General features: G+C 40.7%; 1 protein-coding gene across 1 annotated transcript; it reads right to left on the reverse strand.

Moving 5' to 3' along the window:
- Positions 1-1,578: 1,578 nt before the first annotated feature.
- On the reverse strand, positions 1,579-11,787 carry CLEC4D (C-type lectin domain family 4 member D). The gene is made up of 6 exons (XM_047864897.1): positions 11,544-11,787; positions 9,517-9,606; positions 6,470-6,574; positions 5,167-5,318; positions 3,769-3,884; positions 1,579-3,483 (listed from the first exon to the last, which is right to left on the reverse strand). Exons 1-6 carry the CDS (start codon positions 11,566-11,568, stop codon positions 3,333-3,335), a joined length of 639 nt encoding a protein of 212 aa, XP_047720853.1. The 5' UTR covers positions 11,569-11,787; the 3' UTR covers positions 1,579-3,332.
- Between the last annotated feature and the right edge of the window lie 12,721 nt (positions 11,788-24,508).

Here is a 24,508-nt window from a genome sequence, read left to right on the forward strand (position 1 = left end):
ATGGGAAGAATGGGCGCCTGGGTGGCTCAGTCGGATAAGCGTCTGACTTCGGCTCAGGTCATGATCTCATGGTTTGTGGGATTGAGCCCTGCATCAGGCTCTGTGCTGACAGCTCGGAGCCTGAAGCCTGCTTCAGATTCTGTGTCTCCCTCTATCTCTGCCCCTACTCTATTCATGTTGCTCTCTCTCTCTCAAAATAAATAAACATTGAAAATAAAATAAAAATGGGCAGAAGACGTGAACAAACATTTCTCCAAAGGCATCCAGATGGCTAACAGACACATGAAAAGATGCTCAACATCACTGAGCATCAGGGAAATGCAAATCAAAACCACAATGAGATACCACCTCATACCTGTGAGAATGACTAAAATAAAAAAACACAAGAAACAAGTGTTGGGGAGGATGTGGAGAAAAAGGAACGCTCCTGTATTCATTAGGGGAAATGGAAACTGGTACAGCCGCTGTGGAAGAAATATGGAGGTTCCTCAAAAAGTTAAAAATAGAACTACCCTATGATCCAGTAATTGCACTATGAGGTATTTACTCCAAGGGTGGAAAAATACTAATTCAAAGGAATAAATGCACCCAATGTATATAGCAGCATTATCTACAATAGCCAAATTACGGAAGCTTAAAGAAGCCGTGTATACACAACAGAATATTATTCCATCATAAAAAAAACAATGAAATCTTGCCATTTGCAACATGGATGGAGCTACAGAGTATAATGCCAAGCGAAATAAGACAGAGAAAGACGAATACCACACGATCTCACTCATAGGTGGAATTTAAGAAACAAAACAAAGGAACAAAGGAAAAAAAGAGAGACAAACCAAGAAACAGACTCTTTAACTATAGAGAACAAACTGCTGGTTACCAGATGGGTGGTGGGTGGGGAAAAGGAGGAAATAGGTGATGGGGATCAAAGAATACACTTGTCATGATGAAAACAGACAAACAAACAAAAACCCCTTAGATTTGTGGGGAAAAAATTGTAAGATGTTTAAGGCAATGTAGATAATGTTGCTATTAGTATAAAAACAGTAGGTTATGTATGTATATATATTTATATAACACATATAAACATATATGGAAATACATATAAGAAACATAATCATATCTACTCTGAAGAGGTATTTAAGGGACTGAAGTTCGGGGTGGAAGATTTAACTGATACTTTTATTTACATTTTTACTGTTTGAGATGTGTGTGTGTGTGTGTGTGTGTGTGGCAAACACACACACACACACACACACATATACAGCAAACACAAAACCAATATTTAAATTTTTTAAGTGTTTCAAATTTCTAAGACTACCACAATGCCCTAAAAAATTTGCATTTATTTTTATGAAATTACTATCAGGTGTCTTAAAGAAATTAGGAGGAATACAAGTGTCATGAGAGTTAGGAATAGATTGAAAGGGCCCGAGGGTGGAAATAGGGAGACCAGTCAGAAGGCCATTGCAATAATCCGGGTAAGAACGATGGTCTGTGGTGGTCACCACGGAGGTAACGGAAAATGATCAGACTGCGAGAAAAGAGATTAAGGATATAGATGCCGACACAGATGTATAAAATCACATAGAGATCACATTTTATTGGCAACTGAATCTCTACCTATATACGGTAGAGAAAATGGATGATGTTAACTACACAAAGCCTTTTAGCATATACATAAAATTATTTCCACAAGTTTTGTAGATTTTGTGCTATGTGAATGGCGAACAATTAAAATCATTAGCACTCCTTCAGTTAAAAGTATCAGCTTTAAATGCAGACACACATACACACACACACACACACACACACACACACAATCAATCAAACACTAATCTTCCTAACACAGAAAATCACTAAGTAATTTACAAAAGAAATGCTGTTTTCAAAAATAGCTTTAAGGCAGTCAGGTTAAAAAGCCGTTGCTTGGCCTGGATGGCCAAATCAGTTGAGTGGTTGAGCATCTGACTCTTGACTTTGGCTCAGGTCACGATCTCGCGTTTGTGAGATGGAGCCCCATATAGGGCTCTGTGCCGAGAGAACAGACCCCAGTTGGGATTCTCTCTCTCTCTCTCTCTCTCTCTCCCTCCTTTTCTGCCCCTCCCCTGCTCATGCTCACTCTTTCTCTCTCTCTCTCTCTCAAAATAAAATCAACTTCAAAAAAAAGCCACTGCTTGGAATTGTTTAGCCTCAATTCAGGAAACATCAGCAAATTGAGAATTTTAAGAAAGACCACCATATTTTGGATAGCACTGCTCCACAGTTAACACTAGTTTATGAAAGTGTCATGTCATGTTGTTAAGACAAGGACTTCCCTTCTAGTTTGAACTCTAGCTTTATAGCTCTAAAAAGACATGCTAACATAAATGGGCTGAAAATATGAATTTTTTTTTCCTGACTCAAATTAAAAATGTAGAAACACGAATACAATGCTAGAACTTTCATCCATTAGTCAAAAGGCCAAGTCACCCCAGTAACTTTCCTGTAATACCGAAGGCAACACAGTTTGCCGCTCATGAAAAGTAGTTCTGGGCCACAGTCCTGTTTCTCTTCATGAACTAGCAATGTTCCAGGTGAGCTCTTTGCCTTCCCGTGGGTTCAGTTTCCTCAGCTACAGAGTTGAAGGCAGTTTGGTTAAGGTGGCCTATGAGGGATTTATCCGCTTGAAAAGAAACTAAGTCAGCTTGGGACTCCCTGCTTTGGGAAGACATTTAAGGTAGAGTAAGAAGAAAATGTTTTTAAAGGTAGATAGACTTTCTTTTTTTTTCCATCTTGGCAATACTACGATTCAGAACTCCTATACTCCTGTTCAGAAAATATTTTGCTCATGGAATGTCAATCTAATGGCTGATACTATTAAAAAGTCTGGGAACGAGACATTGAACAATAAGAATGTTGTTTAAAAACTTCAAAGGGTTTGTCATATTTAAAAAAAAGTGGCATGCCTCTATCAGTTGGAATACCCTGCCTTTGAATTTTAAGAGCTAAGAATTTGAGCAGAGGAGAACAATGACCAAGAGATCACCTCATTTGAGCCATTCTGTTTGACATATAATCAATGCACACCAATCGAAAAGGAAATACTTCGATACACTATCAAGCAAGCAAAGTTCATGAAAATGGATTCTCACAGAAAAGATGATTCTGGCCACCAAACCACACAAAAGCACATTGTCTTGAATGAATAAAACAAAAGTAAGGCCATCGTAACTGAAAAATGTTCTATTTTCTCAGCATGTTTTCTCTGCTCCAATGGTGCAGGTACATTCTGCCCTGGTCTAATTGGTTCCCCTTTTCTGTTGCCATCATAAGGACTCCTTTGGAGGTTTCTAGTTGAACGTTGTTCCAGGTAACTTGCAAATTCTTCTTCTCTCAAAGTTACAAGGAAAGTCATTCCAGGCCCATTTGTCTTGGACATTAACAAGGATAACACAATTTTCACTCTGTTTATAGTTGTTGGGTTCACCCTCATGCCAGAATCTAAAATGAAAAAATATATATGTATATCTTTATATTTGTATTTGTGTGGGTGTGTGTGTGTGTGTGTAGATCAGGAGACATGTAGAGAAAACGCCCCCCGGTGAAAAATTTAGAGCTGCACTCTCTAATAGAAATATAGTCATTTATTAGTAGAGAAGTTGCTCAATACATAACGGTCCTCTCTGAGCAGGCATTTCTATATCGGTATGCCTCGGGGCAAATGAATTCTCCTTGCTATCTTCTTGTCTTTGCCTAGAAAGTTTTCACCCCAGTCAATATACTTACACAATATGTGGGTCAAATGGTGTCTTGTCCACCCAGGACCACTGGCCTTCATGGTCCTCATCTGTAAGTCCCAGGAAATATGAAAACCGTCTATCCAAAAATTGAACAATAAAGTTCTGCATAAAAAGGTAAACTTTTGTAAGTATATTTGCATTTGTCATTTAGTAGCTGTTATGTTAGGAAACGTGGGGAAAGGTCAGGTGGATTACTGCTAGCTAAGCACAGAAGCACTGTCATCGGACAGATCTTTCAATCCTGCCTCTGCCATATATTGTGTAATGTCATAAGTGCTTATACCCCTCCAAACTCAAGATTTCTCATCTCCAAAAGTGGATGACTTCAAAGAATTACTGTGAAGAGTAAGTGAGATCATACTTGCAAATCACTTAGCACAATGCTTAGTAGGATCGGATTTTTCTTTAACTTTTGTTTTTAAAATCATCTCTTCCTCTTAAAAACTGAGAACAAACTGAGGGTTGATGGAGGGTGGGAGGGAGGGGAGGGTGGGTGATGGGTATTGAGGAGGGCACCTTTTGGGATGAGCACTGGGTGTTGTATGGAAACCAATTTGACAATAAATTTCATATATTGAAAAAATAAAAATAAAAAAATAAAATTGTCTCTTCAATGGCTTGCATATTAAATTAAGTTCCATTTTATTCAAAGAGTCAATGAACCTGTAGATTGCAAAACCATTGGAACAGAATTCTCCAGGAAACCCCCTTCACAAAGAAAAGAGTAGATTAGGAGTTACGGTACATCTCTGGAAGTATATTATATGACGAAATAAATTGGTTTTTAAAAAAAAAACTGAATAAAACTTAAGAATTGTTTTTTATTTAGAATTACAACCAGACAGCTGAATTATTTTTCCTATGCTTTATCCTGAGAAGCTATCTCAGTCATGATTAACCATTCACGTATTCACTTATTCAGTCATGATTAACCATTCACGTATTCACTTACTCACCAAACATGTATCAGGTCCTATCCAGTGCGCCTAGCACTGCACAAGACTTTGGAGATGCAGAGGTGAGGAAAGCATGGCCCCAGCCCTCTACAAAGTCAGAGTCATTGGAAGAGATGGGGCAGTGAACAGGTAACCTCCCAGTTAACACTAGCGAAGCAAGAGCCATGGTCACGCAATACACAAAGTACCACGGAAGTATCTCCAAACGGGAACAGGGAGGATGGAGTAGGGAAGATGGTCAGGGTCACTTTCTGGAGGAAATAATACATGAATCAAATCTGGAGAGAACAGAAGTTGGCCAGATGAAGAAAAATAAGGAAGAAAGAGGAAACAGATAGAGCAAAGGCACAGAGACAGAGCAAAGAAATTCCTGTCTATGCCAAGAGATTCAAACCAGCAGAGAGGCTGATGTGAGCCTCCCAACATACCTGCTCAGCTTCTGAGGTGATGGTGACCAGATGAGCCCCCATGTCCGTGCAGTTCCTCTCGCTCTTTGCCCATGTCTTGTTGTCATTCAGAGGTAAATAGCAACTGTCCTGGAAGGATCTCCAACCAGTAGGACAGCAATTCCAGGTGCTTCCTCGTGAGGAAATTGACATGAAAATTACTTACAAGGAGCCTATCATCTGTAACAGATTGCATAACTTTTCTGCTAACCATGCAGTTCACATTTTGGGAAATAATACCATGATTACCAAAATCATCCTATTTCCCTTTTAAAAAAAAATCCTGAAAACTACATTCTAAATATTCTCTAAACAAAACTGTCTGAATCACATCGTGACTGTGAGAAAATTAGAAGATATTCTCTTAGAAGACATCATCATTTTTCCATGTCCCTACATGTATCTTCTAGAATAAAGCCTTTTGTAGGAAATTATATGCAAAGGGAGAAGAGAACCTACTAGAACTGTCAAGCATTTCCCCATTTTCCCAGATGAGATTTTACAAATTCTAGAATGATAAAAGAGATAAAGTCCCTTCAGCAAAGCTGTATATTCTAGAAGGAAACAGTCCTTAAGATATGTGTGAATCAAAAGAAAATGGAATTAAGTTAATGTTATGTTTTGGATGCCAAAAATGGACCCTAAATGTATTCTTATATTCTTCAGTTATTCAACTGACTACAGTCGTGAGAAATCTGTTTCTATTTATTGATGTTCATTCTTGCACCAGATGCTCATGTTTTTTAATCTCTCCTGGTTTACTACTGATTCCTTTAAATCCGATTATGAGGGGCGCCGGGGTGGCTCAGTCGGATGAGCGTCTGACTTCGGCTCAGGTCATGATCTCACCACTTGTGAGTTCAAGCCCCACATCGGGCTCTGTGCTGACAGCTCAGAGCCTGGAGCCTGCTTCAGATTCTGTGTCTCTGTCTCTGTCTGCTCCTCCCCCCTTCTCCCCTTTATTAATAAAATTTTTTTAATGTTTATTTATTTTTGAGACAGAGAGAGACAGAGCAAGAATGGGGGAGGGGCAGAGAGAGAGGGAGACACAGAATCTGAAGCAGGCTCCAGGCTCTAAGCTGTCAGCACAGAGCCCGACACGGGGCTCGAACCCACGGACCGCAAGATCGTGACCTGAGCCAAAGTCGGCCGCTCAACCGACTGAGCCACCCAGGCGCCCCTCCCCTTTATTTATAAAATAAACATTTAAAAAAATTTAAATCAGATTATGAACCTGAATAGAAATGGAAGACAGAAATTCTCCTATGCCCTTTGCTATCTGTACCTTTCAGTTTTGATTCCTCTTTGGTGCATGTTATCTTCTTGTAATACTCTGGTAACTTGAACATTCCCATGCGTCTCCTGCAGTGTAGAAAGCTGTAATGAGTCACTGTCAAGGAGGAAAACAAGTTAGTTTTCTTTTCCTGTAAAACTCCTGAAGTAGGGAAATGGGGCTGGTCACTCTGACCTTTCTCTTCCCATAAGAGTTAAGGTAACTATCCCTTTTCTTACTACGCAGTCCTTTGTTCCAGCTCTGGGTGAACTGGTTGAAAGGAGTTGCAAAAAAAAAGTTTTTTTTTAATTTTTTTTTAATGTTTATCTATTTTTGAGACAGAGAGAGACAGAGCATGAATGGGGGAGGGGCAGAGAGAGAGGGAGACACAGAATCCGAAGCAGGCTCCAGGCTCTGAGCTGTCGGCACAGAGCCCGACTCGGGGCTCGAACTCACGGACCGTGAGATCGTGACCTGAGCCGAAGTCGGATGCTTAACCGACTGAGCCACCCAGACGCCCCAAAAATTATTTTTTTATTAGCATATTATCCATTCTGTGCTTTATGGCAGTAGTCCTGCAAGCCTCTGTTTTTTCTCACAGTCTGTGTTAGGGCGGAGATTTTTAGTAAACACAGGGATGGTCCTGCTAAGATTTATGAGTCACATCCCACATACAACCCACTTTCAGTCTCTTAAAGGTAACTATGCCCCTTTTAAAGTAATCGCCTTGTGCTTTGTCTCACAATCGTACCCCTTAATGACATATCCCTAAACCATACAGATTAGATTTGCCTGCTTTTGAGCTTTATATAAATCAAATCCTAAAATATGCCTTCTTTTCCTTCGGCCATTCGCTCAGTGTTAACTTCTGAAATTTGTCCATATTGCTACCCGCAACTATAATCGATTAATTTTGACTGCTATAAAGTGATCTGTTGTCTTAATGCACTAAAATGTATTTAGATATTCGTCTTCTGGTAAATATTTGCATCGCTTCCCCTGTTGGCTCCTGTGAACTGTACGTACCTCTTGGAGAGTTTTTGACCATGCATCCTAGAGCACATAAGCATGTCTTTCTGTAGGATGCTATACGCCTAGGAGCGGAATTGCTGGTAACAAGATATGCATATTGCCAACTATGATAGTGGCAAACTTTTCCAAAGTGGTTGTACTGTTCTACGCTCCCACTAGCAGCAATTCATTGGAGGTCCAGTCCCTCCACACCATCAATAGTCAATAGTGCCAGACCTTTCCATTGTTGCCATCCTGGTATATTTGCAAAGGTACCTCACTGTGAGTTGAATTTGCATGTCCCCCAAAACTTGACCTTTTTTATGCGTTCATTAGACATTTCAGGCTTTCTTTTCTATAACGGCTATTCGAAATTTTGCCTATTTTTCTGCTGTATTGTCAGTATTTTTTCCTATTGGGTTGAAAGGATTGTTTATATATACTGTCCACTAAATTTTTTTATCCATTTTTTTTTATATATTAAAAACACCGTCTCCAATGGCTGTTTTATTTCTTGGTGTTTTTGTTGTAGAGTAATTTTTACTTTAATATAGTCTAATTGGTCAACAGTTTCTTCACTGGCTAGCACACTTTGTGACTTGTTTAAGAAATTACTCCCGGCCTTGGGGCGCCTGGGTGGCTCAGTCGGTTGAGCGAGCGTCCGACTTCAGCTCAGGTCATGATCTCACGGTCTGTGAGTTCGAGCCCCGGGTCGGGCTCTGTGCTGACAGCTCAGAGCCCGCAGCCTGCTTCCGATTCTGTGTCTCCCTCTCTCTCTGCCCCTCCCCCGTTCATGCTCTGTCTCTCTCTGTCTCAAAAATAAATAAACGTTAAGAAAAATTAAAAAAAAAAAAAGAAATTATTCCCGGCCTTGAGGATATGAACATATTCTCCATGTATCTTCTAAAAAGGATTATCGATTTGCTTTTCACATTTTGGCCAATAATCCACCTTGCGTTGGTTTTGTACAAGGTATAAAACAGGAGACTGATTTCATTTTTTGAATAAGGATGATCAATGGTCCTCTAGCACATTAACTGAACAAATCTGTCCTTTCCCTATAACGGCAATATCCCCTTCTGTTTTATATAGAGATTCATATAGGCAGGATCTGTAACTAAGCTCTCTTTATCTTTCCTCTGGTCTATTCATCCATACTTGCACCTATGCTATATTAGTGTAATTATAATAACTTTACACACGATCTTGCTATTAGAAAGAACAAATCTTTCATTGTTCTTCGTTTCAAAGAGGCACCTGGGTGGCTCAGTCGGTTAAGCGCCAGACTTCAGCTCAGGTCATGATCTCATGGTTCATGAGTTCGAGCCCCACGTTGGGCTCCGTGCTGACAGCTCAGAGCCTGGAGCCTGCTTTGGATTCTGCGTCACCAACTCTCTGCCCCTCCCTTGTTCATGCCCTCTCTCTCTTGTGAATAAATAAACATCAAAAAATTAAAAAAAAAAAAAAAGCCAGACTACAGTCCATCAGAAAGTTGGGTTTTTGCTGGTTACTCTTTACTGATAACATGCAGCCCTTAGTAATCTCAGTAAAAATGGGGTATGATTTACTATAGTCACCACCCTTCATATGTATAGAAAGGGGACTCTTGGGGCGCCTGGGTGGCGCAGTCGGTTAAGCGTCTGACTTCAGCCAGGTCACGATCTTGCGGTGCGTGAGTTTGAGCCCCGCGTCAGGCTCTGGGCTGATGGCTCAGAGCCTGGAGCCTGTTTCCGATTCTGTGTCTCCCTCTCTCTCTGCCCCTCCCCCGTTCATGCTCTGTCTCTCTCTGTCCCAAAAATAAACATTGAAAAAAAAATTTTTTTTAGAAAGGGGACTCTAACTTCCATATTTTGTTCCCTTACACAAGACAGCACCATCAAGAATAGAAGGTTAAGTACAGAGCTCTGGATTTTAAGTTCAAGACCTTGAAAAACATTATGAATCGAAATGTTGGAGGAAAATCAAGATAACAAAAGGCTTAGAGCAACTTTATGAAGTTTAGTTGAGAAAATAATTCATAAAGAGTTCCACTTTTGGTAATAACTTACCCAAACAATTTGCAATAAAACAAGCACTGAGGAGTGAGATGAAAAAAATAGCAATGGCCCAAGGGATCAGGTGGGAAGGCTGGCCTTCTTCTGCAGGGACAAAAAGAAAGATAAACAGATTGTCTTCTCAGCCACAAGAACTAAGAACTAAGGAAAATACTCTACTGAGGAGCAAGCTAACCATGAGATCATCCAAAATATTTTAGATCTAGCAGAGAGCTTAAAGATTTCCTCCTGAATAAGTCAGTTTTAGAGCTTACTGATACACACATACATTCATAAAAATATAAACATTTTTTTTAATAGGAAGGGCTTTTTATAAGCAAGACACAAAACCCCCAAATAATAAAAAATTGATAATGTCAATTATGTCCATAAAAGTTTAAACATCTATATAACACGAATAATGGTAAGACACAAGCACCATATGAAAGAAAATTTTGTCACAATATTATTGTCTACGCAGTGTAGAGAATTTCAAAAGTCAATTCAAAAACTAAGCAAAAACCGGATCCGGATATTTGCTGAAAACTTAATTTTCTGAAATTATAGATGGCCATTAAACAAAAAAAGGATGTTCAAAGAAATGTAAACTAAAATATAATGATATACTTTTTCACAAATGAGAGTTTTAGAGGAAAACAAAAAAAATGCAGTGTTGGTAGGGTTGGGGGGAAAATTAACTCTCTTGGTGAGGAAATAAATGCAACTGACGAAATATAAATTAGAAAGCCTTCAGACAGACCAAGTTAGCAGCCTTTATCAGTTTTTTGGTTTTTTTTTTAAATTTTTTTTCAACGTTTTTATTTATTTTTGGGACAGAGAGAGACAGAGCATGAACGGGGGAGAGGCAGAGAGAGAGGGAGACACAGAATCGGAAACAGGCTCCAGGCTCCGAGCCATCAGCCCCGAGCCTGACGCGGGGCTCGAACTCACGGACCGCGAGATCGTGACCTGGCTGAAGTCGGACGCTTAACCGACTGCGCCACCCAGGCGCCCCTGCCTTTATCAGTTTTTAAGTGCATTACATTTGCCGCAACAATTTCAATCCTAGAGATCTGTCGTATGAAAATAACTGAACTTATTTATAGGAAAGGATATTCATTGCAGTACCAGAACCAGCAACCAACACTTGCTTGTGTATTAGTGCAGATTCTAAATTATGGCGAGTCTCTATGATGGAATTCTGCACAGTGATTAAAATAATCATATACATCAGTAAGTATCAACGGAAAAAGTCTTCAAGATGTGTTGTTACATAAAAAATTTCAAGACCAGTATACTCTGTGCTCCCATTGAAGTTTGCCATGCTTGGGTTGATGAGGTGAAGCAAAACATTAATTTTTAAATTATGTATTTCTGCATTTGTTCTCTTTCTCAAAAATATTACTCAATATTCTTGTAAAGCAAATACATTGTGACACTTAAGTGCAGCATAAACGGGGATTAACGGCAGAGCCCCCAGGTAAACTGTGAGCCTTGGTCATCGTGTTTTGTAGATCTTCCTTCTTCCTCTTGCCTTTAAAAGAATCTTCCCGAATTGCTCTCTTTCTTCCCATCTTATTTTTCTTTTGTATACTTTACCTCCTCTTTTGGCCCAGTTTGCATTTCATAAAGAAGCTTCCCTTCCCAACATAATCGAATCTATCTATGACCTTCCTCTTCACCAAAGTCATTGTCATTTCCTTTAATGTCCTCCTCCTCCTCATCTTCAATCTTCATAACTATAATTTTGTTAAATTTGTATTTTTAAATCCTAGTCCTAATTATGGGGCGCCTGGGTGCCTCAGTGGGTTAAATGTCCGATTCCTGATCTCAGCTCAGGTCACGATCTCATGGTTTATGAGTTTGAGTCCCTCGTTGGGCTCTGTGCTGTTAGACCCTGCTTGGGATTCTCTCTCTCTCCCCCCTCTCTGCCCCTCCCTCACTTGCTCTCTATCTCTCTCTCAAAATAAATAAACTTAAAAAAAAATCTTAGTCATAATCACATTTGTCTCTTTCAAATTGAAAGGAGAGAATGTACTCACGTTTATTTTGAGGTTCTTGGCTCATTGTGTATTAACTCTCTTGTTGTCCAGTGGTTGGGAGAACCAGAAACCTCTTGTATTTTTCCACAAGGGTGTAGTCCTGTGAGTAAGGGAGTAAGTATACCCTCAGAAATACTTGAGAGTGAACATTAATCTTACTTATTCCAAATAAGATCAGAAAGCTCCCTGTATAAAAAATAAGTCAAAAGAAGTCTTTTCAAAGACGGGCTTCCTTTGATTCACTCTGGGACACAGAGCAAAGACAAAAGGAAATTGGGAAAGCAACACCCAAAAACAGTCAGTAGAAATTTCCAGAAGTATGTTGAGATCACTATCAGTGTGTCACGTGAAATTACTCAATTTGTTTTTATTCATTCACACAAAATGTTTAGTAATGCCCAAAAAAGAATCATTATTATGTCTTATAAAAATTTAATAAACATTCCCTCATCTTTTTTCTTTTTCAAAGGCAGTTACATGTTTGAGGTAGATTCTCCCCTAAGACGTTCTCTGAGCTCAGTTAGTTGTGTACAGGATGGCAAAAGACAATGTGTGCAATGAGTTAAAGCTTCTCATGTACACAGTGCATGTGTGCTGTATGTAAAGACACAGGAACTTCTGTTTTGAAGTTGAGGAAGGAATGGTGGAGCTGTTGATTAATTCCCCAAATCTTCCTAGATGACAGAAAATAAGCTTGTTAAGGCAAAGGAAAAGGAAATGTAACATTCTGTGACAGAGACACTATCAGGGTCCCTGGATTCATTTACAGTACTGTCATGGACTGAATTTTTAGGTCCCCTCCCACCCATGCTGCAGCATCACGATCTCAAATGTTCCAGCCTCTAGAACTGTCTAAAATAAATGTCTGTCGTTTAAGCCACCAACCTATGGTATTTTGTTACAGCAGCCTGAGATCACAAAAAGAAGTATCTAGCAACTTAGAGATCTTTCTTAAATTCTAGCTTCCAAAATATGGCCATCCACCTGCATTCTTCCTTAAGCTACAATATTACTTTAAGTATATGTACATATACATATACATACACATACACATACACATACACATATACATATATATTTAGTGATCTTGAATGAAAGACTACTTTGCTATGTTAAGTTGGGAGTGAAGGAAGTAAAATTATAAATTTGACAACACATTTTTCTTTTTTTTTTTTTTTTCTTTTTTTTTTTTTTTTTTAATTTTTTTTTCAACGTTTATTTATTTTTGGGACAGAGAGAGACAGAGCATGAACGGGGGAGGGGCAGAGAGAGAGGGAGACACAGAATCGGAAACAGGCTCCAGGCTCTGAGCCATCAGCCCGGAGCCTGACGCGGGGCTCGAACTCACGGACCGCGAGATCGTGACCTGGCGGAAGTCGGACGCTTAACCGACTGCGCCACCCAGGCGCCCCGACAACACATTTTTCAACACCGTCATAACCAAAAGTATTCCCAGAGCAACAACATTACCTACCCACAAATTCTCACGAGCAACCCTAGAAACTAGATATTTGTCTAAAGTAAGATGTGTTCTTTTTTTAAAAGTTTGTTTATTTATTTTGAGAGAGAGAGAGAGAGAGAGGACACATGTGTGTGATCAGGGTAGGGGCAGAGAGAGAGGGAGAGAGAGAATCCCAAGCATACTCTGTGCTGTCAGTGCAGAGCCCAACATGGGGCTCAAACCCATGAACCATGAGATCATGACCTGAGCTGAGATCAGGAGTTGGACGCTTAACCAACTGAGCCACCCAGGCGTCCCAATATGTGTTCTTTATCAAAATTATCTAGGAGTCTAGTGGGGCACCTGGGTAGCTCAGTGGGTTAGGTGTCCGATTTCGGCTCAGGTCGTGATCTCCCTGTTTGTGAGTTAGAGCCCCCTGTCGGTCTCTGTGCTGACAGCTCAGAGCCTGGAACCTGCTTCAAATTCTGTGTCTCCCTCTCTCTCTGCCCCTGCCCCATTCACACTCTGTCTCTCTCTCTCAAAAATAAAAAAACATTTGAAAAATGTTTTAAAGGACCTAGGAGTCTTAGAAGATATATAAATCCCACCTAGGTCAGGAGAAAATAAAGTGCACCTGGCATATTCTGTGCTTCCAGAAAACAAACATGATTTCAAACACATGAGAGATAGTCTGTTTTAGAAAGTTTCCTGAGCCAAATGAAAAGCTGTGTCCACCATATAGTTAAGATCATGAAAAGACAATATGAAAATGAGCAAATGCTGTATTAACCTTTGCTTTGGAGTTGGGTAAGAGGCAATAGAGCTCGATTAATCTCCAAGATTTTCCTGCATAAGACAAAGCACGGTTGTTATGGCAAAGAAAGAGGAAGTGTGAACTCCTGTGGGAAAGACACAATCTTTATCACAGAAAAACTCTATTAAAAGGTAAAGAATTTGGGACACCTGGGTGGCTCAGTCAGTTGGGCGTCCAACTCTTGGTATCAGCTCAGGTCATGATCCCAGGGTCATGGGATCAAGCCCCATGTTGGGAGCCATGCTCAGCATGGAGCCTGCTTGGGATTCTCTCTCTCTCTCTCTCTCTCTCTCTCTCTCTCTCTCTCTTTCTCTCTCTCCTATTAGCCCTCTCCCCCACTTGTGCTCTCTCACACTCTCTAAAACAAAATTAAATTAAAATAATTTTTTAAAAAAGATAAAGCAGTTTACTTGCAAGGACTCTAAGGACAAGTTTAAACAATTTCTGTATAAATATATTTTTATTATGATGGTTAATTAGAACTACCTGAATGTATAAAAGTTTATGAATTTAGGGGCGCCTGGGTGGCGCAGTCAGTTAAGCGTCCGACTTCAGCCAGGTCACGATCTCGCGGTCCGTGAGTTCGAGCCCCGCGTCGGGCTCTGGGCTGATGGCTCAGAGCCTGGAGCCTGTTTCCGATTCTGTGTCTCGCTCTCTCTCTGCCCCTCCCCCGTTCATGCTCTGTCTCTCTCTGTCCCAAAAATAAATAAACGTTGAAAAAAAATTAAAAAAAAAAAGTTTATGAATTCACAATGACCCAAAAGGAAATCTTTTACATTTGTAATACAAAATATGAATAAATATGATCGCCTTGTTTATTTTTAATTGTTTTTCTCCACAGCTTTGTTGATTTTTAATTGATTTTGGTAGACAAAGGTTTTATTATGATGTGTACATTGATATATATGTTTGTTTCTTCCTGTAAGAATGTATACATTTCTAAGCACAGGTATCTCCTTGCTTTGTTTGTAAGACTAAATAATAGATACCAGAAATGGTAAGACAAGTAATCCTGGAAAAAAAAGTCAACTCTTTACCAACAACAGGACGGACCAGTGTGCACCTGTTGTTATATTTAATAGCCAGGTAAAAAGGGAAAGCAAGCGTTCATCAGTACAAACTAGCTGAGTAGATAGAGGGTTCATAGTGTGCTGCAAAACTATGAATTAGTCAGATAAAACTAAGCGAAAGAACTCACAGCATTGACTCACTTATATCCTAGAAGGTAAAACTCCAACATGGGCTTACTGATTGAAAAGATAAGGACCACATGGTTTTGGAATAACATTAACAGATGAAGCCAGTGAGTTATATAACGCTAGCCAGAAAGATAGTAGAGGCACAGTATTTCTGGGGGAGACACCTGGTTGCAAAAAAAAAAAAACATATGAAAAGTAGAGACTAAAACTGATGTCACAAGTAAATGGCATGAACATCATTATCGAGTTCCCATCCAAAATGGTGGCACGGGTGGTTCCTGAAACTTCCTCTATGGAAACACCAAATCTATAGCTACCTGTGGAATACATCCCTCTGAAAGAAATCCAGAAAGATGAGTGACCCCTGCACATCAGGCAAGTGAGAAAAAACCAAAATGGGTAGGAAAGCTGAGACACACGCTCACCATAAACCCCACCGCTGGCATAGCAACACACAATCAGGAGGGAACTCACAACTCTCAGTCTCTCTCTAAGGAGCAAAGAGTTTGAACCCAATATCTACCGCCCCAGCTTTTAAGACTGTTACGTGAGGGATAAGCCCCCAAAATACTTATCTCTGAAAGCGAATGGGGTTTGTATCGAGGGGACTCACAAGACTGTAGCAAAGAAACAGGTTTTTTTTTTAATTTCTTATTTTTTTATATTGATGTATTTTTAAGAGACAGAGAGAGAGTGAGAGAGAGAGAGAGAGAGAAGAGGGGAGGGGCAGAGAGCGAGAGACAGAGGATCCAAAGCAGGCTTGGTGCTGACAGTAGACAGCCCAATGCAGGGCTCAAACTCACAAACCAAGAGATCATGACCTAAGTTGAAGTCAGATGCCCAATGAAATGAGCCGCCCAGGGACCCTGCAAAGAAACAGTTCTTAAGGGACTCTTGAGGACTTGCATGGCTATCCCCCCAGGGCTCAGCACAGAGACAGTGAAGAGAAACAACTAGCTTCCAGTCTTTCCATGAAAGAAAACTACTTGCATACTTTCAAAGCTACTGCTTAGGGTCCAGCTTCCAACTGACTTGGATCTAGGCGCTGAGTGAGATCCTCCCTTTTGAGACACTGACAGGTCTTGGTACACTCTCAATGACTGGGACCCACTAAGAACAAAAAAGACAACTGGGACAATCACAAAGGCTTGAGGGACAATCAAGAGCCAGGGTTAGGCTAACCAATAAAGTTCATCTCCTACATGATACCACTCCTCCAAGACTGGTAGAAAAGACCACCAGAAACCAATGCAGAGCCAAGGAAAATGAAGAACAAGACAAAACTCCAAGGGCACCCGGGTGGCTGAGTCGGTTAAGCGTCCGACTTCGGCTCAGGTCACGATCTCAAGGCTTGTGAGTTGGAGCCCCATGCGGGGCTCTGGGCTGACAGCTCGGAGCCTGGAGCCTGCTTCCGATTCTGTGTCTCCCTCTCTCTCTGCCTCTCCCCTGCTCACGCTCTGTCTCTCTCTCTCTGTCTCAAAAATAAATAAACATTAAAAAAAATAGCTATAACTTAACTTGTTAATGGATGGTGACACAATAAAAATGTAAATGGGGGGCGCCTGGGTGGCGCAGTCGGTTAAGCGTCCGACTTCAGCCAGGCCACGATCTCGCGGTCCGTGGGTTCGAGCCCCGCGTCGGGCTCTGGGCTGATGGCTCAGAGCCTGGATGGAGCCTGTTTCCGATTCTGTGTCTCCCTCTCTCTCTACCCCTCCCCCGTTCATGCTCTGTCTCTCTCTGTCCCAAAAATAAATAAACGTTGAAAAAAAAAATTTTTAAAAAAAAAAACCTATGGGAGACTGCAAAAGCAGTTCTAAGAAGGAAGTTTATAGTGATTCAAGCCTCTACCTCAAGAAACAAGAAATAGCTCAAACACCTCACTTTATACCTCAAGGAGCTAGAAAAAGAACAAACTGAACCCAAATTAGCAGAAGAAAGGAATTAACAAAGACCAGATAAATACATGAAATAAAGACTGACCGAAAATACAAAAGATCATCGAAACTAAGAGCTGATTTTTTAAAAGATTAAAAAAGTTGACAGGGCGCCTGGGTGTCTCCGTCGGTTAAACATCTGACTTTAGCTCAGGTCATGATCTCACAGTTCATGAGTTCAAGCCCCATATCCGGTTCTGTGCTTAGAGCTTGGAGCCTGGAGCCTGCTTCAGATTCTGTGTCTCCCTCTCTCTCTGCCCCTCTCCCACTCACAGTCTGTCTCTCAAAAATAAATAAACATTTAAAAAAATTTTTTTAAAAAGTTGACAAACTTTTAGAGTAACACAGACATGGAGAGAGAGTACTCAAATAAATGAAACAAGAAATTAAAGAGGAGATATTATAGCTGATACCACAGAAATACAAAGGATCATGAGAGACTACTATGAACAATTATACACCAACAAAGTGGATAACCTGGAAGAAATACATTCCTAGAAACATGAAGAAATCGAAAATCTAAACAGACCAAGGTCAGTAAAGAGATTGAAACAGTAATGAGAAACCTATCAACAAAGAAAAGCCAAGGACCAAATGGCTTCACTGGTGAATTCTTCCAAATATTTAAAGAGTTAATGGCGGGGCGCCTGGGTGGCTCAGTCGGTTAAGTGGCCGACTTCGGCTCAGGTCACCATCTCGAGGTCCGTGAGTTTGAGCCCCGCGCCGGGCTCTGTGCTGACAGCTCAGAGCCTGGAGCCTGCTTCAGATTCTGTGTCTCCCTCTCTCTCTGCCCCTCCCCCGTTCATGCTCTGTCTCTCTCTGTCTCAAAAATAAATAAACGTTAAAAAAAAAAATTTTTTTTTAAATAAAGAGTTAATGGCAATCTTGAAACTTTTCCAAAAAATTGAAAAGGAGGAAATACTACCAAACTTATATTATGATAGCAGTATTCTGATACTACAGCCAGATGAGGATACTATAAGAAAAGAAAATTACGGATCATTATCCCTAATGCATATAGATACAAAAATGCTCAACAAAATATGGCAAACCAAATTCAGCAGAACATTAAAAAGATCATTCACCCTGATTAAATGGGAATTATCCCTGGGATGTAAGGGATAAAAGGAGTAAAACTGCTTTTGTTTGTATATATGATCCTACATACAAAATATCCTAAGAATTCCATCAAGAAACTTCTAGAACTAACCAACAAATTCAATAAAGTTGCAGCATACACAATTAGCATACAGAAAATCATTTTATTTCTATACACTACCAATAAAACATCTGAAAAAGGAACAAAGAAAACAGTTCCATTCACAATAGCATCAGAACCACTGAAACACTTAGGAATAAATCTAATCAAGGAAGTAAAATGCCCATACACTGAAAACTACAAGACGTTGATGAAAAAAATTAAGGACACAAACAAATGGAAAGATACTTTGTGTTCACGGATCCAGATGATTGATATTGTTAAAATGTCTAGTCTACTGAAAGCCATCTATAGATTCAGTGCAATCCCTGTCAAAATTCCAGTGACATTTTCTACAAAAATAGAAAAAACAATAATAAAATTCGTATGACACTACAAAAGGCCCTAAAGAGCCAAAGCAATCCTGCGAAAAAAAGAACAAAACCAGAGCAACACGCTCCCTGATTTCAAATTATACTACAAAGTTATAGTAATGAAAATAGTGGTATTGGGATAAAAATAGACACACATATCAATGGAGCAGAATTGGAAGCCCAGAACTCTTGCATATATGGTCAACAAATGTTTCACAAGGGAGCCAAGAATAGTCAACAGAGACGGAATAGTCCTTTCAAAATGGTGTTGGGAAAATATAACCACATGTGGGAGAATGTGGTTCTTACCCTTAACTTACACCACTAATAAAAATGAAATCAAAATGGATTAGAGACTTAAAAAAAAAAAATTTAACATTTAGTTACTTTCAAGAAAGAGAGACAGAGAACAAGCAGGGGAGGGGCAGAGAGAGAGGGAGACACAGAATCCGAAGCAGGCTCCCGGCTCCGAGCTGTCAGCACAGAGCCCGACGTGGGGCTCGAACTCAAGAACTGAGATCATGGGGCGCCTGGGTGGCTCAGTCGGTTAAGTGTCCGACTTCAGCTCAGGTCACAATCTCGCGGTCCGCGAGTTCGAGCCCTGCGTCGGGCTCTGGGCTGATGGCTCAGAGCCTGGAGCCTGCTTCCGATTCTGTGCCTCCCTCTCTCTCTGACCCTCCCCCGTTCATGCTCTGTCTCTCTCTGTCTCAAAAATAAATAAACGTTAAAAAAAAATTTAATAAAAAAAAAAAAAAAAAGAACTGAGATCGTGACCTGAGCCGAAGTCAGACACTTAACTGACTAAGCCACTCAGGTGCCCCAGTGGATTAAAGACTTTAAAAAGACCTGAAAATACAAAACTCCTAGAAAAAAAAACATAGGGATAAAACTTGACATTGGTGTCAGCAATGATTTTCTGGCTATCAGAGCAAGAGCACAAGCAGCAAAATTAAAGATAAATAAGTGGGACTACATCAAACTTAAAAGCTTTCTGCTTTTTTCCTTAAGCTTATTTCTTTATTTTGAGAGGGGGAGAGAGAGAGAGAGAGAGAACACCATGGAATGGAGGAGGGTCAGAGAGAGAATGAATCCCAAGCAGGTTCCACACCACGGCACAGAGGCTGATGTGGGGCTTGAACTCAGGAACCACGAGCTCATGGCCTGAGCCAAGATCAAGTGTTGGCCACTTAACCGACTGAGCCATCCAGGTACCCCTGCTTTCTGCTTTTTAAAACAGATTTTTTCTCCAGACGTGCAAAAACATTTGTTAATAAAATGAAAAGGTAACCTACAGAATGGAAGAAAATATTTATAAATCACATATAAGGAATTAATATCTAAAGTGTATAAAGAATTACTACAACTCAATAGCAAAAACAAACAAACAAACAAACAAACCCTAACAACCAGACTTAAAAATGGGCAGAAGAAGTGAATAGACAGTTTCCAAAGAAGACAGATAAATGGCCAGCAGGCACTCGAAAAGGTGCTTGACATCACTAATCATCAGGGAAATGCAAATCAAAAGCACAATGAAATATCACCTCACACCTGGTAAAACAATTATATCAAGAAGACAAGAGATATCCGGTGTCGAGAAGGATTTGGAGAAAAGGGAACCCTAGTGCACTGTTGGTAAGAATGCAAATTGGTGATGCTGCTATGGAAAATAGAATGGAGGTTCCCCAAAACGTTAAAAATAGACCTACCACATGACCCAGCAAAACCGCTTCTGGTTTTATATCCAAAGACATTGAAATTAGGATATCGTTAGGGATATCTGCATTACTATATTCCTTGCAGCATTACTACAATAGCCCAGATATGGAAACCACCTAACTGTCCATCATTGGACGAATGGATAAGGAAGATACGGTATACACATACAATGGAATATTATTTAAACATGAGAAAGAAGAAAATCTTGCCATTTGGAACCCCTTGGATGGACGTTGAGGGCATTAGGCTAAATGAAACAGGTCAGGCAGAGAAAGATAAATACTGTATGATATCACTTGTTTATGGAATAAAAAAAAAAAATCACAAACTGAGGAACAGAGAGAGTTGGGTGATGGTTACCAGGGGCTGGGGGTGGGGGGAGTGGGGAGATATTGGCCAAAGGGTACACACAAACTTCCGGAAACAGACAGCAATACAATAATAGGAGGAGACTTCAGCGCCCCACTTGCAACAACAGATTGATCATCCAGACAGAAAATGAATAAGGAGACGCTGGACTTAAGTGACACACGGAGATAACACACATTTTACAAAACACTCCACCCAAGAACAACATAATACACATTCTTCTCACGTGTGCATGGAAAATTCTTCGGGAGAGAGCATATGTTAGACTACAAAACAAGTCTTAATAAATTTAAGTGATTGAAATCATATTAAGCATCTTTTCTGACCACATTGGCATAAATCTAGAAATCAATTGCAAGACAAAAACTGAAAAGTTCACAAATGTGTGAGGTTAAACAACATGCTCCTGTATACATACATACTGCATGCTACATGCAGCATATAGGTTTTAAATTATTATTCATTGAGCCACTGTACATCTTTTGATTGCGGAATGTAGTCCATTTCATTTAAAGAAATTATCATTATCATTTTATTGTGGTATACTTCACATACCATAAAATAATGTTTTAGCCAATGAGTCGAAAAAGAAATCAAAATAGGGGTGCCCAGGTGATTCAGTCAGTTAAGCTGACCGACTCTTGACTTTGGCTCAGGTCATGATCTCATGGTTCGTGAGTTCGAGCCCCGCGTCCGGGTCTGTGCTGGCAGTGCGGAGCCTGCTTGGGATTCTCTGTCTCCCTCTCTCTCTGCCCCGTCTCTCTCTCTCTCTCTCTCTCTCTCTCTCTCTCTCTCTCACACACACACACACACACACACAAATAAATAAATAAACGTTAAAAATAAATTTAAAAAAAAAGGTGTTGGTCAGAGAACCCTTTCACATTAGCAAACTAACACACAGCAACCAAGCCCAGAAATGAAAATGATTCTATGGAATGTAAACCTGAAAGGTTTGTTAGAGTGAGGGATCCAGGATAGCGCGCTATTCAAAACTTCACAGCGCTCTATTGCAAAGCTTGTTAGTTGAGAAGATTCTCAGCCGTGCATGCTTTTGCCTTATTCCATCTCCTCCACACCACAGGATTCTGGGTTCTGCCATTTTCCTTTTAATGGCTTTTGTCAGGCAGGATCTCACAGATGAATTATTGCCCTAAAGTGAAAGAAACATTTCAGCCTCAAAACTTGTGTCAAAACTTAGCAAAGAAACAGTTCGTTGCCTTCAACGTTTTTGGACTCATCCTAAAGATGAACCTGAAAAAGATATATAGGAAATAAACGTACCAGGGAAATCCCTCAGGAAGAAACCAGGAAGGAGATGGAAATAAAAATGAATCACTTGATTAGTCGCAAATCTTTTTTTTTTAAGTTTATTTACTTATTTTGAGAAAGAAAGAGAGAGAGCAGGGGAGGGGCAGAGCGAGAGGGAGAGAGAGAGAATCCCAAGCAGGCTCCATGCTGTGAGCATGGAGCCCGTCTCGGGGGTTCGATCTTAAAAAGCGTAAGATCATGATCGGAGTAGAAACAAAGAGTCCCACTCTTGGGGCACCTGGGTGGCTCAGTCGGTTAAGTCTCTGACTCTTGATTTCCGCTCCGGTCATGATCGTGTCACAGTTTTGGGGGTTGGAGCCCCATGTGGCAGGCTCTGAGTTGACAGCCTGCTTGGGATTCTCTCTCTCTCTCCCCCAGCCCCTCTCTTTAAAAAACCGATATTAAACACACACACACACACACACACACACACACAGGAGTCTGATGCTTAACCAACTGAGCCACCCAGGCGCCCCTAGGTGCAAATATGTAGAAAGCCTCTACTCCTTTCACTAATTCCACAATGTGCCTGTTATGTACCAGGGACTTTCCCCAGGCCCTGGGAAAAAGGCAGTGGGCAAAATAGGTCCAAATTACCCGCCTTCCTAGTGTTGACCTTGCCTTATGGAACATCATTTTCAACAAATACTTATACATTTAATGAATATCGCCTACGAAGAATTCCTGGATCATAAAGAAGAAAAATGGGAGGACATAACCCAGTCTGGGGCTGGCATAGGGATGAGAAGAAAGGAAGGAATGACTTAGAAGATGAGTAGGAGTTGTCTGCCTCACCATTTTCCCACCACGTGCCGGGAGATTCAGAGAACAATATGAGGTTGCATAGTCAGTAAATGACTCACCAATTAGATGACACAGAGTCCCTTTCCAATGTGACAGAGACTCGGTATTTTACAAGATATTTCTCTCCTTCCTTGTTCTAAGATAATGTTATGAAAGGGAGAAGATAAAAATGACAAACTCACGCTCACAGACTCAAAGTATGAAGAAAGGAATCTACACTCTTCCAGAGAGAAAAACAAAATACAGATCTCCTCAAAAGAAAGAAATGAAGCTGAGGTGTGACTTCTTATCACTGTAACTGGTTTGCTAGAAATAAATGAAATTATACCTTCATCGGCCAGCAGGCCTATGTTTTCTCACCTCAGGGAAGGTTTGTGCTACGGGGCCAAAAAGAAAAAGTTCCTCGTAACGAACACTATCCCTTTTCCCCTTTGTTTTTCGGAAGATGGTGATACTTGGAGTGATTAATCTAAAGAGCACATAAAGGGGCACCTGGGTGGCTCAGTCGGTTAACGGGCCGACCTCAGCTCAGGTCACGATCTCACGTTCTGTGAGTTCGAGCCCCGTGTCGGGCTGTGTGCTGACAGCTCAGAGCCTGGAGCCTGCTTCGGATTCTGTGTCTCCCTCTCTCTCTGCCCCTCCCCTGCTTATGCTCTGTTTCTCTCTGTCTCAAAAATAAACAAAACATTAAAAAAAAAATTAAAGGGCACATAAAGAGGTAGAGTCTTAGGAAGATTTTCAAAGACTTTGACATGAACAAAAGTTGTCAAATTCCAGTAACCCTGAGAACTTAGACACTGCCTCCTGACAAAGATCTCCAAAGTGGATAGACCTCAGAGAAGAATAACGGTTGAGTTCATCCAGAGAAACCGGACTATTGTCACAGAAAATCTGATGCCATCCACCACCCAGATCCCACACAGGCTGGAACATTGGGACAAGAATTGGTGACCCCACTGAAGATGCACTGAAGATCAAGAGTCCCTCTCTCTTTTACTGGACAACACATAAGCTTCTTGGATCTTCCTGTAATTGCAGTGAGGGGAACGAAGGCTCAACATGACAGAGACCGAATTTCCTACCCGCCAGGTTGGGCACCAGAGTCTCAGAAGCAGATTCATTTTTACTGAAAAATGTGCAGTGATTTGCACATTTAAGTTGGCAGACAAAGAGACATACCCACAGCAACAAAGAGAAAGACGCAGTATACAAGAAACAGTAGCTGTAACCAGGAGAGTCAGCCAGGGAAGTCCTTGGGTGGTTACTGAGAAGAGGAACGGGTCCACTATGGGGCAGCAGAAGAAGGGCACTGAGAAAACCAAATTAAAGCTGAGTGCCGTGTAAGAGACACATTTCTTAGAAGGGTTGAAAAATAAGGGCATAACAGAAATAGGTGATCCAAGAAAAAGCAATTGGCCATGCCGGGAGTGGGGGGAGCTACGTGAGAAACTAGAGTTCAATTAGGAAGCTAATTAACACGCAGCTTGAGTTAAAATAACTTATGGTGGGGCAGCTGGGTGGCTCAGTTAGCTAAGGGTCTGACTCTTGATTTTGGCTCAGGTCATGAAATCACGGTTCCGGAGGTGGCACCCCACATCGGGCTCTGCGCTGACAGCACGGATCCTGCTTGGGATTCTCTCTCTCCTCTCTCTCTGTCCTTCCCCTGCTTTCGCGCACCCACTCGTTCTCTCTCATTCTCAAAATAAATCAACATTAAAAAAAATAATAAAATACCTAATGGGATCTAAGCAAATAGAATCCATTTGACCTTCGTGAAAGGAGCAATCCCCTCTAAACAAATC

The sequence above is a fragment of the Prionailurus viverrinus genome, chromosome B4, assembly GCF_022837055.1.
Source record: "Prionailurus viverrinus isolate Anna chromosome B4, UM_Priviv_1.0, whole genome shotgun sequence".
Taxonomy (NCBI): Eukaryota; Metazoa; Chordata; class Mammalia; order Carnivora; family Felidae; genus Prionailurus; species Prionailurus viverrinus.